At 36.1% G+C, this 13,751-nt stretch overlaps 1 protein-coding gene across 4 annotated transcripts in view; it reads left to right on the top strand.

The window, feature by feature from the left end:
- Cul1 (cullin 1) overlaps nt 1–13,751 on the top strand; it is a 440,744-nt gene that overhangs the window by 281,267 nt on the left and 145,726 nt on the right. For all 4 annotated transcript variants that reach the window (XM_090389115.1, XM_090389118.1, XM_090389116.1 and 1 more), the window contains one exon: nt 9,626–9,757. In XM_090389115.1, the coding sequence (XP_090245241.1) occupies nt 9,626–9,757 (132 nt within the window). The remainder of the gene's footprint in view (nt 1–9,625; nt 9,758–13,751) is intronic.

Below are 13,751 nucleotides of genomic sequence, written 5' to 3' on the forward strand. Positions count from 1 at the left end.
GTTTTGAGCCTTGGTCGGCAGATCGTAATAGTACAGCCAAGTCTCGTCACCTGTCACGATGTTGTTCACATACCGTGAGTGTCCCTTATCAAACTTTTTTAACATCTCCCAGCACCAAGTCACACGTCGTGTCATCTGCTCTTCAGTCAGTTGATGCGGCACCCAGAGAGAACAAAGTTTCTTCACATGCAAATGATCTTGCAGAATCGAACGAATTGCTGGTGCATTTAGGCCCAAAGTATCCTCTATCTGTTGGTAGGTCACTTGCCTGTTTTCGTGAAGCATTTTCCTCACAGCAGTAACGTTTTCCTCCGTAACTGACGTTCGTGGCCTTCCCGGCCTCTCCGAATCCTCCAGAGTGAAATTTCCCCTTTGGAATTCTCTATACCACCTGAATATCGTTGTACGATGTGGACAATCATCATCTAGTGCAAGAGTCATTTCTTCTAAGCACTGGTCTATGGTTAAACCACGCACGAAATTATACCGCAAAACTGTCCTTATCTCATTTCGTGACCACGATGCCATCGCAAGCACTTTACACTCTCACTACTAATGAATAACTGAGCCCATCAACTTGGCGTGGCGGCTACTATGCACGTATGAACATGTCTCAACATGCAGCAACAAGCAGCTTCTTGTCATTCATTGTTGCGTCATATTGCAAAACTTTCCTAGTACCCTTTGTATATTATCTGCAGCAGAAATTTCCATTCCAAAATCTAACCTGCACAAGAGTGTACACCAAAATCAGTGGTGGAATGAAGAATGCTCCATAGCAAAGCGTGATAAAAACCGAGCTTGGAACCACTTTCGTAAATTCCCAACTACCGCCAACCTAATTGTTTACAAAAAACTCAGAGCTAAAGCGAGACAAATTAGAAAAAAAGCAAAACATGAATCCTGGATTAACTTCGCCTCATCCATTAACAAAAATACTGACACTAGAATTATTTGGAAAAAAATACGAGCACTCAATGGGAAATTTCTACCGTTGCAATCACCAATAATACAATGGAATGGGCAGGAATTATCTTCCCCTAATGATATTGCAAATGCGCTATCAGAGCCTTTTTATAACACTTCCACCTCATCCTCTTATGTGACATCCTTTCAACGCATTAAAACTAATGAAGAATGTCAAAAATTGAATTTTCAAACTAGACTCTCACTTCCTTATAACCAGCCTTTTACTTTAGTCGAGCTGAAGGAATGCTTAAGCAAATCAAATGGTGCAGCAGGACCAGACGGTGTTCACTACAGTATGTTGCAGCATCTATGTGAATCTGACCATGGCATATTATTACTATTCTATAACCGTATCTTTTCAGAAAATACTTATCCTCTGTCCTGGCGGCATTCTTATATCTGTGCTATACCAAAACCAGGCAAAGATCCCGCTCTGGTCCAGAACTACAGACTGATATCATTAACAAGCTGTTTAGGCAAAATCTTTGAAAGGATGGTACATAAGAGGCTCACCTGGTTTCTAGATTCCCAGAATCTTCTCTCTGATCACCAATATGGCTTCCGTAAAAACAGATCCACCCTAGATTTACTTGTAAAACTTGAATGCAACATATGAAATGCCTTCGTCATGAAACAGCACCTAGTGATGGTCAACCTAGATATTCACAAAGCATTCGATACTACCTGGCGTCATGACATTATTAAAGATATGCATCAGTTGGGGCTGAGAGGCTATCTTCCTCAAATCATCCAGAACTTTTTAAAATTACGCACCTTTCAAGTCCGATATCAAAACGTGCTGTCACCATCTCACATTCAAGAAGAGGGTGTCCCGCAGGGTTCAATACTGAGTGCTACCCTATTTGTGATTCGAGTCAACAAAATATTGGAAGATCTTCCAAAAACCATTCAAATTTATATGTATGCAGATGACCTCACTATATCCTGCCAATCACAAAGTATGAATACTATCGAAAGACAGTTGCAAATTGCTCTATCGAAAATAGAAACCTGGACCTTATGCAATGGATATCGTCTTGCTGAACAGAAATCCACCACTACTCACTTCAGCAAACTATGATCACTTCATCCTGATCCTGAGCTAAAGATCAATAACATGTCAATACCTCTTACTCACACTGTCCGTTTTCTTGGCCTGGTGCTAGATAGGAAACTAAACTTTCAAGCACATGTGACCTACCTTCGGACCAACTGCTTGAAGAAATTGAACATCCTCCGGTGTGTGTCATCTATGTCGTGGGCCGCTGATCGACATACCCTGATTCATCTCTATCGAGCTCTCATCAGGTCCCATTTAGGCTATGGTTCCCCAGTGTATGACTCTGCTAGGAAAACTATTTTAGAGCGATTGAACACGATCCAGCACAGTGCTCTGAGAGTTTCTCTAGGGGCTTTCAGAACCTCCCCAGTTGAGAGCCTTTACGTTGAAGCCCATGAACCTCCCTTACATCTTCGAAGGAAAACATTGCTTTTGATGTATGCCGCAAAAATCTGCAGTCTTCCCTCTCACCCGAATTGGAGATGTCTGTACAATACCGAATGGGAGTCATTCTTCAACAGCAAACCAAATGAAAACAAACCTGCTGCACTTAGACTTAAAGAACTAACTCAAACGTGGAATATTGAAATCGGCAATATATATGAGGACACAACACCGCCTGATCCACCGTGGACAAATATCCGTGCAATTTATGATGACTATTTCCAACAGTGGGGAAAGAACACCTTGTCTCCCTTCAATATCGCACAATTACATGAAACTCATTCTGCTTCTAATTCGCAGGCCTGTAAGATCTATACTGATGGATCAAAAACTGAGACCCAAGTAGGCGCTGCGGCAATCTTCCCTTCATTCACTACTTCTATCTCATTACCTGTAGAATGCAGTATCTTCACTGCAGAGCCTTATGCTATTAACTTGGCCCTAGATCACATTACTCAACTTCTGATTTCTTCTGCCTTAATATACACTGACTCGCTCAGTGCTGTCTCTGCCATAAATAGCAATACCACCTCCTCTCACCCTGTTATCAAACAAATCCATTCCAAATTATTTGTGTGCAATGAGTCAAACCAAACTGTGACATTCTGTGGATACCAGGGCATTCTGGTATAGCAGGAAATGAAAGAGCAGATCTTGCAGCTAAACAACCAGATACCAATATTTTACAGAATTGTCAAGTTCCATATTCTGATTTCAAACATATCATTTGTAAAGCATGTTACAATAGATGGTCACTGATCTGGAGAGGTTATCCAGGAAGCAAACTATACAAAATAAAACCAGAACCAAAGCTGTGGCTCTCCAGTTTCCGGAAAAATAGACGAGAAGAAACAATTTTAGGAAGGCTAAGGATTGGCCATACACACCTCACTCACCTGTATCTATTAAATAATGACAGCGCTCCCCAATGCACATCATGCCAAGTTCAATTGACCATTCGCCATTTGCTAGTGGACTGTCCCCACTTTCAAACCATCCGCTTAGGCATCTTTAAGTCAATTTCTAATACACAGTCATCAGTAAATTTAATGCAGATCCTGGGAGATGATCCTAATAAAAAGGAACTATTTACTTTCTTAAATCGGATAGGAATATACCATAAAATATAGGTATTGTTTCATATTCACCATTAGAAAGACACAATATGGCCCCAGCAGCCTATGTGTCGTTAAACTCAACAACAAGTCATCCATCCATGTAAAAATGGTTTGATTTAGAGTACTGACTGTGAGAAGGGAAGAATTATCACAAGAACCAGTTACCATTCCAAATCAGAAAGCCAAAAAAAAAAAAAAAAACCCTGCCAATATTTACTGGAATGATTAATGAGTATTATTCAGTTTTGCATTTAGAGTTTGAAACACACAATTTAGCATTTAGAGGTCAAAGGAAAACATTACCCTTACATGGCAGAAATCAAGAAAATTTTTAGGTTTAGTGAAATGAATTTGCATATTTGACCCAGTACTGTATGAGCACTTCCATAACATGAGTGAAACCATGATTATTGTTTGGCTTAATACAAAAAATATATTCACCCTTTTATTTTTGAAGTATCAATCTCTAAAAAATGTGAAAGACCTTTTAAAATGTTGCCAAGATTTTATAAATATCTTATCTTTTTTTGATGATTGCATTGATGTTATGCACTGTATGAAGAATTGCAGCTGTTTAGTACAGACATTTTTGACTGTTTCAAGAAAAACTCAGTGAAGTGTAGTCAAATATTTTTATTTTGTTGGGAATAAATGTGACTGTTCTGTTGAAAGGATCTTTTCAAGACAAACTAATTAAGGCCTATTTCTGAATGGATTTTTCACAGAAGTTCCTTTTAGAATTGATATTTCTTTCCATAGAGTTGCTTCAGTCCTGGATTATTCTGCAATCTGCAGTGAATTCAGTTCCAGGAAAAGCAGAGAAATGTATTTTTAGGATGAGCAATAATTTTATTGCTATACACTACATCCTCATTAATCCTCCTTCCCAAGGCCTCCAGATTCCCTATGCTGTCACTGTTTATGACAGCAACCAGTTACTTTTTACACAGCACGATCCAAAATTTGATGAAGTGATGGAATTTTGTTGAAAATAAATGTGAAATTTGGTTCATTTTCCTGCTTATCTCCTTTCCCCCTTTACCTTTTTTTTTTTTTCCCCTGGTCTTTCCCCATTTGTCTTTGAAAAGTGCTTCGTTGAAGTAAAAGTGAAGTCTGGAAAGTAAGGTACAAATATTCTTAGCAAGGAATGGATGTGAACAACAGATTGTTTGTTTTCCTCACATGGAGGGGGGGGTAACAATATGAATGATTACAGCTGGCAGAGCATTCCATGTGTATTTGTGTACATGTGATGTACACAAAATACATGTGGCCATGAAAATATAGTAGCCATGATAAAAATGTGAATGAACATTGAAGTGCAAAACATCATTCAGTTTTCACATACAAAGCCAGCACATTAAAGAAATTGATCACAAACTTTTTTTTCATGAAAAAAATTTAAGGGAACAGAAAGATGGCAGAAATTATATTTGAAGAACTTCAGCCTGATTTATCTTCTAAGATGTCCATAATAACACTTAACAAATTCAGATACTGAAAGCTGGTATCACAATGCATGATTTTCCATACAGTATGATCATTATAAATCCAAGCATAACAGGATCAGTTTAAAGAAACTACACTGATCCAATTTTGCAAAACTAAACAATGGCTTTCATATCCAATGCAAAGTAAAGGTGACTTCCAGCATTACATTATCACTAGAAACTCATTTCCATTAGCTACCAAAAAATTCACCAGTGAACCCAGGAAAAAAAATTTGTTTAGTGTTTACAGATTCACAAGGCATCTTGCTTGTGAATTCTTCTCCTCAAAAGGGAAATAATGAATGCTGTATGCATACAGCATTCATACTGCCTAAACATAGGCAATAGCATACACCTATGTTTAGCATATATGTAGTATGCTACTACCTACACATTGGTAGTAGAATACTACATAAATTCATAGATCTATTTGTCAAAAGAGACCAGGACTGCTACAAAAATGCATAAAAAAATAAAATAAATATATTTTGCATATTTGTAGTGGACACCACTTTTGTATCATTATAGTTTTTAACTTTTTCTTATTAATATACTGGCGTAGACTAATAATCAAGTAGACCGTGGAACACTTTATTTTGGCAGGCTTTGCGTGGAGAAGTATGCGGAGAGGTAATGACATCTATGAAAAAGTACCAATGTAGTGATCTAATATGGCATTCATATGCAATTTAGCCTGGAGTACATGGGTTGAAGGAGAGAGGAAAGTGAACCAATATCATAACTAAACTCACTTCCTCATTTAAATTTTTTTTTGATAATTATCAGTATTTTGAAATACTATTATTAAAATAAATTACCATGGGTTTGTGGTTGGAAAAAGGAACTTCAAAATGAGAAGCAAAGTACATCTAGTAGTGCAACTTGCTCAATGAAAACTAACACAATATTGTCACACTTCAAAGTGAGGATGAACAATGGCAGCCTTTTGTTCCCCAGAAATCTAAAGTGAAAAAACAGGAACCAACTAATAAAAGATCAAAACAAAAGGATAATGACAGTTATTTGAATTTCGGCTTTACATGTTTTGGAAATAAAGATGCTCCTGATGCACAGTGTGTCGTATATAATAAAAAATTACAAACAGTTCTTTGGCTCCCGCTAAACTTGTGTTTCTTGCGTAAGTGATCTGTAAATATATATGTGTTCCGTCAGTATATTGTGACATGAAAAGTGTTCCGTGACAAAAAAAGTTTGGGAAACGCTGCTGTCCCTATGCAGATCTAACAGAACATGGTTATAGTAGCGCTTGTGCCAGTAAACCTCTACACTGGCAGATCAGCGATGTTTCAAATAAAACTTGTGGTTGGACAAACCTGAAACTTGACTAGAAGCTGTTATTAACACAGACTGTATTATTTTGGTGTCTTTCTAATGCAGTGCCCATATGTTTCCAGTTGCTTCATCCATATTACACAATTAAGGTTTGTATTACTGAAAATAATCAACATGCAAAACAAACAGATTTTGATTGTACTACCAACATTGGTTCTTTTCTCACCATTTTTCAAAATTATGCTGTTGTAAAAAGTACTAAAATGTCTGCTTTTAGTCATTCGTTCAGTGTTCTTCATCACTATGAATCAGTGATGTAGTGTACTATGCTTTTATAATCCAGTATATGATATATAGCTTTGATCAAATCTGTGAGATTCCATTATCTGCATGATAACGGTAGATTTATCACTTTTATAAGCATATCAATTTATAAATTGATAAATTTATTCAATTTATAAGCAAAAGCAAACGACGAAACCTTCCATGACAAGCGCATAACACATACTGAACAAGGATTAGTGAGAAACATCCATGCTTGCGATTTTGTCACCCCCTCTTCCCCCACCCACTGAGTGTTGTTTTTACCGGGAAAGATGATTTTAGCCACGCCCATGTTTTTTTATGGCGGAAAATGTTCACGGCGCTTTAAAATTCACATTTTTTTTAGGTTTCATTTTATATTAAATCAGCGACTGCGAATAGCGGGGGTTTACTGTATTTCAAATAATCTTCATCAAGTGGAAATAGAAGAAATTTTCTGGAATTTTAATCCAGAAGTTGATGAAATTGAATATATTAAGTAATACATAAATAGATTGAAGAAGATAGTTTTGATAAAAAAAAAAAAAGAAAGAAAGAAAAGAAAAAGTAATTAATTTTTTTATTTTTTAATTCTGTTTTTGATCTCTATTAATAACTTTACTTTAATGCTGGGCAGTCAAGTCAAAATAAGAAAAAATTAAAATTTTAAGACATTTTATTTACAAAGTTTTTATTTCCAAAAGTTAAAAATTTCAAAACTTACTTTACAGAAACACCACTATTCGGAATTTATATTTAAAATTTGTATTTAAAAGCTCAATCAAACATAAACAGTTTCCTTTTGATAGCCAATGTACCGTAAAACTTACGTAAAAGCAGCTGTTTGTAGATTTTATCATTCTGATTACATAATTGACCTATGTTTTTTGCACATCGCCTCCGTAGCCAGTTGGGAAGGAGCAGCAGTGCATAGCACACGCTTCTTGATTAGACCGGGGTTCGAGCCCGTGACCACCAAATACGGAGGATGCGGAAAGGTCAGGGAATGACCACTGCATATCCAGGAGCAATATGGCCTTGGTTGCTAATGCTCCTAAAAACCAAATAACAAACAAAACAAACATGTTTTTTGCAACCAAATGCTTCCTGTGCAGTTCTAACATCAGACGGAGAAATTCATCAGGAATCTTTTTTTGTTCAAAAATGCTAAAGCCCTCTATATTTCTGACTATTCTGGTATTCCAACAGAAGCAGCTGCTACAATATTGGTAATAGGAATATTGTTTTCCTGTAAATATTTTTCAAAGCACAAAAAAAATAATTTCTCCTGTTATATACATCTTTAATTGTTCACAAAAAGAAATCCTTTTGCCTTTTTTCTTGGGCTGTAATAATGTAAATGAATCATAAGGATGTTTAAAATTCCAAATATTCCCTCATCCAACTGTACAGCAAATTTAGTTGTCTGCAATTCAGAAACCACACATTTTTTTGGATATCTTTAACTATTTCATCAATATTACATTGAGCGGTATTGTTACTCAGTGGAATGCTTTTTAACACTGAATCTGGATCCATTTTCTTGACAGCTTATTTCTTGTACTGATGGCAGTATCAATTGCTCCTAGACTGTGTGTGGATTCCCTGCTTTTGCAGTTAAGAGTGATGTATTATGAGGCTTCCAATCCTCCTTTGCCATTTCTAAAAACTGAAGGTTTCAAAAACAATTTTAAACCCGTTGTAAAACATTTTATAAATTTATCTTTAAGACATTTGAAATATTCAAAATCCTTGTCTTTGCACTAGGATGCATCCTCTCCAGGTTGTCTTTCATCTTTAATGGTTTTTTAGTCATTACAAAAGGTTTTCTTGCATATGAGACATAATGGTATTAATTCGTTGCCAGGCAAAGGAATAGATCCCAATGTTAAAACACTACAATTACATCTTCTCAGAACCACCTGGAAGGAACTGAGTAGGGAAAGACATTAGAAATAAACAGACCTAATCTGGCAAATGTAAATGCTGCTTCTGTTTTGGAGCAACATGGTATGAGGATTCTCCTAAAAACTACATATCAGAATTGTAATATGCATATTCATTGACCGTTCAGATAGTAATAATAAGTTTAACTGCTAATAAAAAGATTGTCAATTGTAGTTCTATTTCCTATTATAAGTATGTCGTCTGCATAATGTGACAGATCAGGCATTCAACTGCCAGCAACCATTATAATCATCATTACTAGCAGTGCAAAACACACATATCAAATGGCCATTTGCTATATTATGATTCTGCCACTTAGTAGTAAAATTCACATAACAAATTACTAATACTTAAAATTAATAAGGCAAATGTTCATAGTTATAATATTATTATATAATTTGCCCATTAACCTGATTCAATCCCTTTGCATGCATTGACTCTGTTGGGAATCCCTGTATTAAAACACCTTACATCACCATGGAATGTTCTGCCACCTATTAGTAAAAACCCACATTTGTTTGTTTCAGCTGTTTGTAACTTGCTTGTTGACTACCCCCCCCCTCCCTTTTTTTAATTGTATTTTGTAATGATTGCTTAAATCTCATCAACTTGTGGCTGTTTGTAGTGGAATAACTTTTGAATTGTGACTATATATTCATATTTCTTTTTTCCACACATCCATTTGCCTTCCTAGTGAGCATCAGGATACTTTGCTATATTAATGAATATATATTTGTTTATTTCTAAATTGTTTTTTGATTATGTTGATTATTTTTATATGAATGCAATTATTTTCTTTTTCATATTAAGTTCCAGTCCATTGGTATCTGTCAGTTTTAGCCTTTTCTCATATATCCTGCAGTACCATAAACAAACTATATTTTATATCAGTATTCATAGTTATTGTATTTGTCAGTTTTTAACTGTATTATTTATCATGTATTATTATTATTTGGTATAGAAAATATCTGGAAATTTATCATTATTTTTTATTTTTAAAGATGATAGTTTTCAAGTACATAGAGGATAAGGATGTTTTTCAGAAGTTCTATAGTAAAATGTTAGCTAAAAGACTTGTACAGCATATGTCTGCTAGTGATGATGCTGAAGCAAGTATGATATCAAAACTTAAAGTAAGTGCTGATTTTTGTCTTTAGAGTATAAGAAAGTTCATTTCCCAAATATCATACTGGAACAAAAAAATTTTTTTTAAAATCTTTTTATTCCTTATTATCATGTAACTAATAAAATAAAAACTAAATTCAATAGCAAAGCTTAATTAGACAGTACTCACCTTATATAATCTGCAGTTGTTCCATGGATAGATAATTTTGGGGTTTGAAAAGTTTAAATAATTTAGTTTAAATGAGTTAATTAGTAAGGATATGGGATTAAAATTAAAATGGAATTAAAATATGCTCAAGGAAGTAGAAATGCAAAACTCCACCCTTGGTTGTCATTGAAGAATTAATTAATTAAAAACTCTAAAATATATGAAACCCGGTGAAGCCAAAAGTCATAACGACTGACTTTCGTTTTTTAACGTCTTCAGTTGGCAATACTAAGTGAGGAGGGAATGCGTGTTATTTAAAAGAATTTCTATGTTCCCGTGATGCTCTTTGTAATATGCGGGAATCTAAGGTGCGTGAGATTCCAGACCGGGGAAAGGAGGGTAGTTTCGCATTTATGATGTTTAATTTAGAATGACGGCGGAACCATTCTGTAACAAGGGTTTCGTATTGAGAAATTTTGTGACTAGTTTTTAATTTTATAATGGTGATGGCTGAATCAACTAGGGGTGTGGTTGTGGGAATGTACGTGTAGTGTAAGCTCGGTATTGGATTGCCCTGTTCTGAAACTGTAGTGGTAATAAGCCCGTGTATTAGAGGTTTTTGCGGTACCATACTTAGTAGTGGTACTTCCGATGTAGCAAGCATTGCAGTTTTGCTGGCATTTAATTAAATATACAATATTATTCATGTCACTCATTGGGTATTTATTTGTCTCTTTGCATGTATTGAATAATGACCCAAGTTTGTTATATGAGGAAAATATGAGTGTAATGTCAGTGCCCGCGAACACCCGACGGAATTGTCCGGCGAGACTACTGTGATAAGGAAGAATGATGCCTGTGCTCCCTTTTGTGTTGTTGTGTTTGGGTGAATTATTGGTGTTATTTTTGGCAGTGGAAATAATGTGTTGGATTAGTTTAAATGGGTATTTCCTGGACATTAACATTTTTGTGAGATATTGTAGTTCAACAGATAAGTCATCTTGTGAAGAGCTGTATTTAATAGCGTTGCGAATTTGGTTATAAAGAACGGCTTTTTTTGCACTAAGTGGGTGGTGTGATGCGAAGTGTAGGTATTTTCCTGTGTTTTTCCTAAAAATCTTGGTTCCCAGTTTGGTGCCTGTTTTGTGAGGTTAAGGAAGTTGATTTGTTTATTAACTTCAGTTTCAAGTGTGTATTTTAGTCTATCATGTATTGAGTTGAATTTAATAAAAAGATTGAATCCCTGAAGGGTAAGGCTGTAGTATTTGGTTTTCTATGGTTGCTAAATAAATCTCAGATAAGGGGGCAGAAATTCCTAGACCCATGGGTAGGCCAAATGTTTGTTGAAATATTTGGTTATGTAACCTGAAGTGTCTAGCATCTAGTAAAAACGAAGTGAGTTCTAAGATATTGCTGATGGAGCGAGAGGTGCGGTTGATTAAAGTATTGTCTTTCATTGGGTATTCTCGTAAAGCTTGTAGTGTAAAAGGTAAGTGTACGTTAGTATATAAAGAGACCTGTTCTTTATAACCAAATTCACAACGCTATTAAATACAGCTCTTCACAAAATGACTTATCTGTTGAACTAAAATATCTCACAAAAACAGTTCATGTCCAGAAAATACCCATTTCAACTTAATCCAACACATTATTTCCACCGCCAAAAATAACACCAATAATTCACCCAAACACAACAACACAAAAGGGAGCACAGGCATCATTCTTCCTTATCACAGTAGTCTCGCCGGACAATTCCGTCGGGTGTTCGCGGGCACTGACATTACACTCATATTTTCCTCATATAACAAACTTGGGTCATTATTCAATACATACAAAGAGACATATAAATACCCAATGAGTGATATGAATAATATTGTATATTTAATTAAATGCCAGCAAAACTGCAATGCCTGCTACATCGGAAGTACCACTACAACAGTTTCAGAACAGGACAATCCAGTACCGAGCTTACACTACACATATATTCCCACAACCACACCCCTCTAGTTGATTCAGCCATCACCATTATAAAATTAAAAACTAGTCACAAAATTTCTCAATACGAAACCCTTGTTATAGAATGGTTCCGCCGTCATTCTAAATTAAACATCATAAATGCGAAACTACCCTCCAACCTTTCCCCGGTCTGGAATCTCACGCACCTTAGATTCCCGCATGTCACAAAGAGCATCATGGGAACATAGAAATTCTTTTAAATAACACACATTCCCTCCTCACTTAGTATTGCCAACTGAAGACGTTAAAAAACGAAAGTCAGTCGTTATGACTTTTGGCTTCATCGGGTTTCATATATTTTAGTTTTTAATTAATTAATTCTTCAATGACAACCAAGGACGGAGTTGTGCACTTCTACTTCCTTGAGCATATTTTAATTCCGTTTTAATTTTAATCCCGTATCCTTAGTAATTAACTCATTTAAACTCTAAATTATTTAATCTTTTCAAACCCCAAAATTATCTATCCATCCTACTCAAAGGAACAACTGCAGATTATATAAGGTGAGTACTGTCTAATTAAGCTTTGCTATTGAACTTAGTCCAATCAAAACGGTATTTTAAGAAATTGCATGCACTGCCCAGTGTTGAAATTGCAACGCCAAGAAACAGATGTAGAGCTGTGCAAATTGTACAAAGCAATGTGTTTCCGATGATATGTGGATGAATATAGCTTGAGGCAGGATAGGCAAAACAACACTCTTTTATTCAGTAATAAGTATGTAAGTTCCTATGCAAATAAATGTGGCTAGATGACAGTGAGTGATACTGACAATAAAATGGTCAGTTAATTCTTGGAGATATAGTGGTCCGTATTTCTGGGCATGCAACTCTGAAGATTCTACACTTGCTTGATAGAGGAAGAGGTTAGGGGAATGTGCAAGCCATAGCAGTACATCTCTCCACACAGCCCTGAAGAATGTTCTCAATGATGCAGCTAGGTGTTATATTGCTGCGTTAGTGTGCCAGGCACAGTTTGAGCATATAGTCTGATATGTTGAACAACCAGATTGATGTACTAGCAGGCTATCAAGTACTTGAAATATGGCCCGGGGTGTTGGTCTGTCACATGTTACACCAGGGGCTGGCCTGCTGCAATGTTCTTGTTTATACTCTGGCATAACCACCAGGTCAGAGACATTTACAATAGATCATGAATACAATCATTAACTGTATTTAGTAGTTGTGTCAGGCCAGTGCAAGCTTCCATGTGTTCCTAGTCAGGACTCTTAATGGTTGTTTGCCCATTTTTACATTCTAAAAAGAACCAAATCTTGTTGGCGAGCAGTAAATAAATAAATGAGTATTCCTAATGTAAGGTGGCACCAGAATGTGAATTCAAATCCACCGTAGTGTTCTGTGCTGGCATTGGTGAACAGTATGGATTGCCATCCTTGCCTATAGTGATTTAGTTCTGAACCATTTTCTACAACAATCCTGTGATTTGGTGTTAGTGGTACATCTTGAACTAGTCACCTTGTCCATATACTAGCATCATGAAAATAACAACAAATGGTTTGCATAGACACAGCTGTGCTATTGGTTCTCTGTAACTAACCTTGGAGTGTGCTTGCCATTGTGAATGGGGTCACACGTTGTCGTCCTCTGAATCCAGCTATCTTTGCACCTTGTGGTCCAATGTTGTGGGCAAGTCCCTTGCTGGCATAGTGCAGTTGTGTTCTCAATCCCACTGCAACAGGCATCATTGCACAGTACTCACATTGTGCTAATGGCTTATGGACAGTCTAGCACACAATTCCACAATCTTGTACATCACTCTGTTTGTCAATAGGTAATATGCTGCATGTCTTTGTAGGCTGGACACATAGTGAACATCTT

Source organism: Mastigoproctus giganteus, chromosome 14, assembly GCF_048544385.1.
Source record: "Mastigoproctus giganteus isolate SK-2022 chromosome 14, ASM4854438v1, whole genome shotgun sequence".
Lineage (NCBI taxonomy): Eukaryota > Metazoa > Arthropoda > Arachnida > Uropygi > Thelyphonidae > Mastigoproctus > Mastigoproctus giganteus.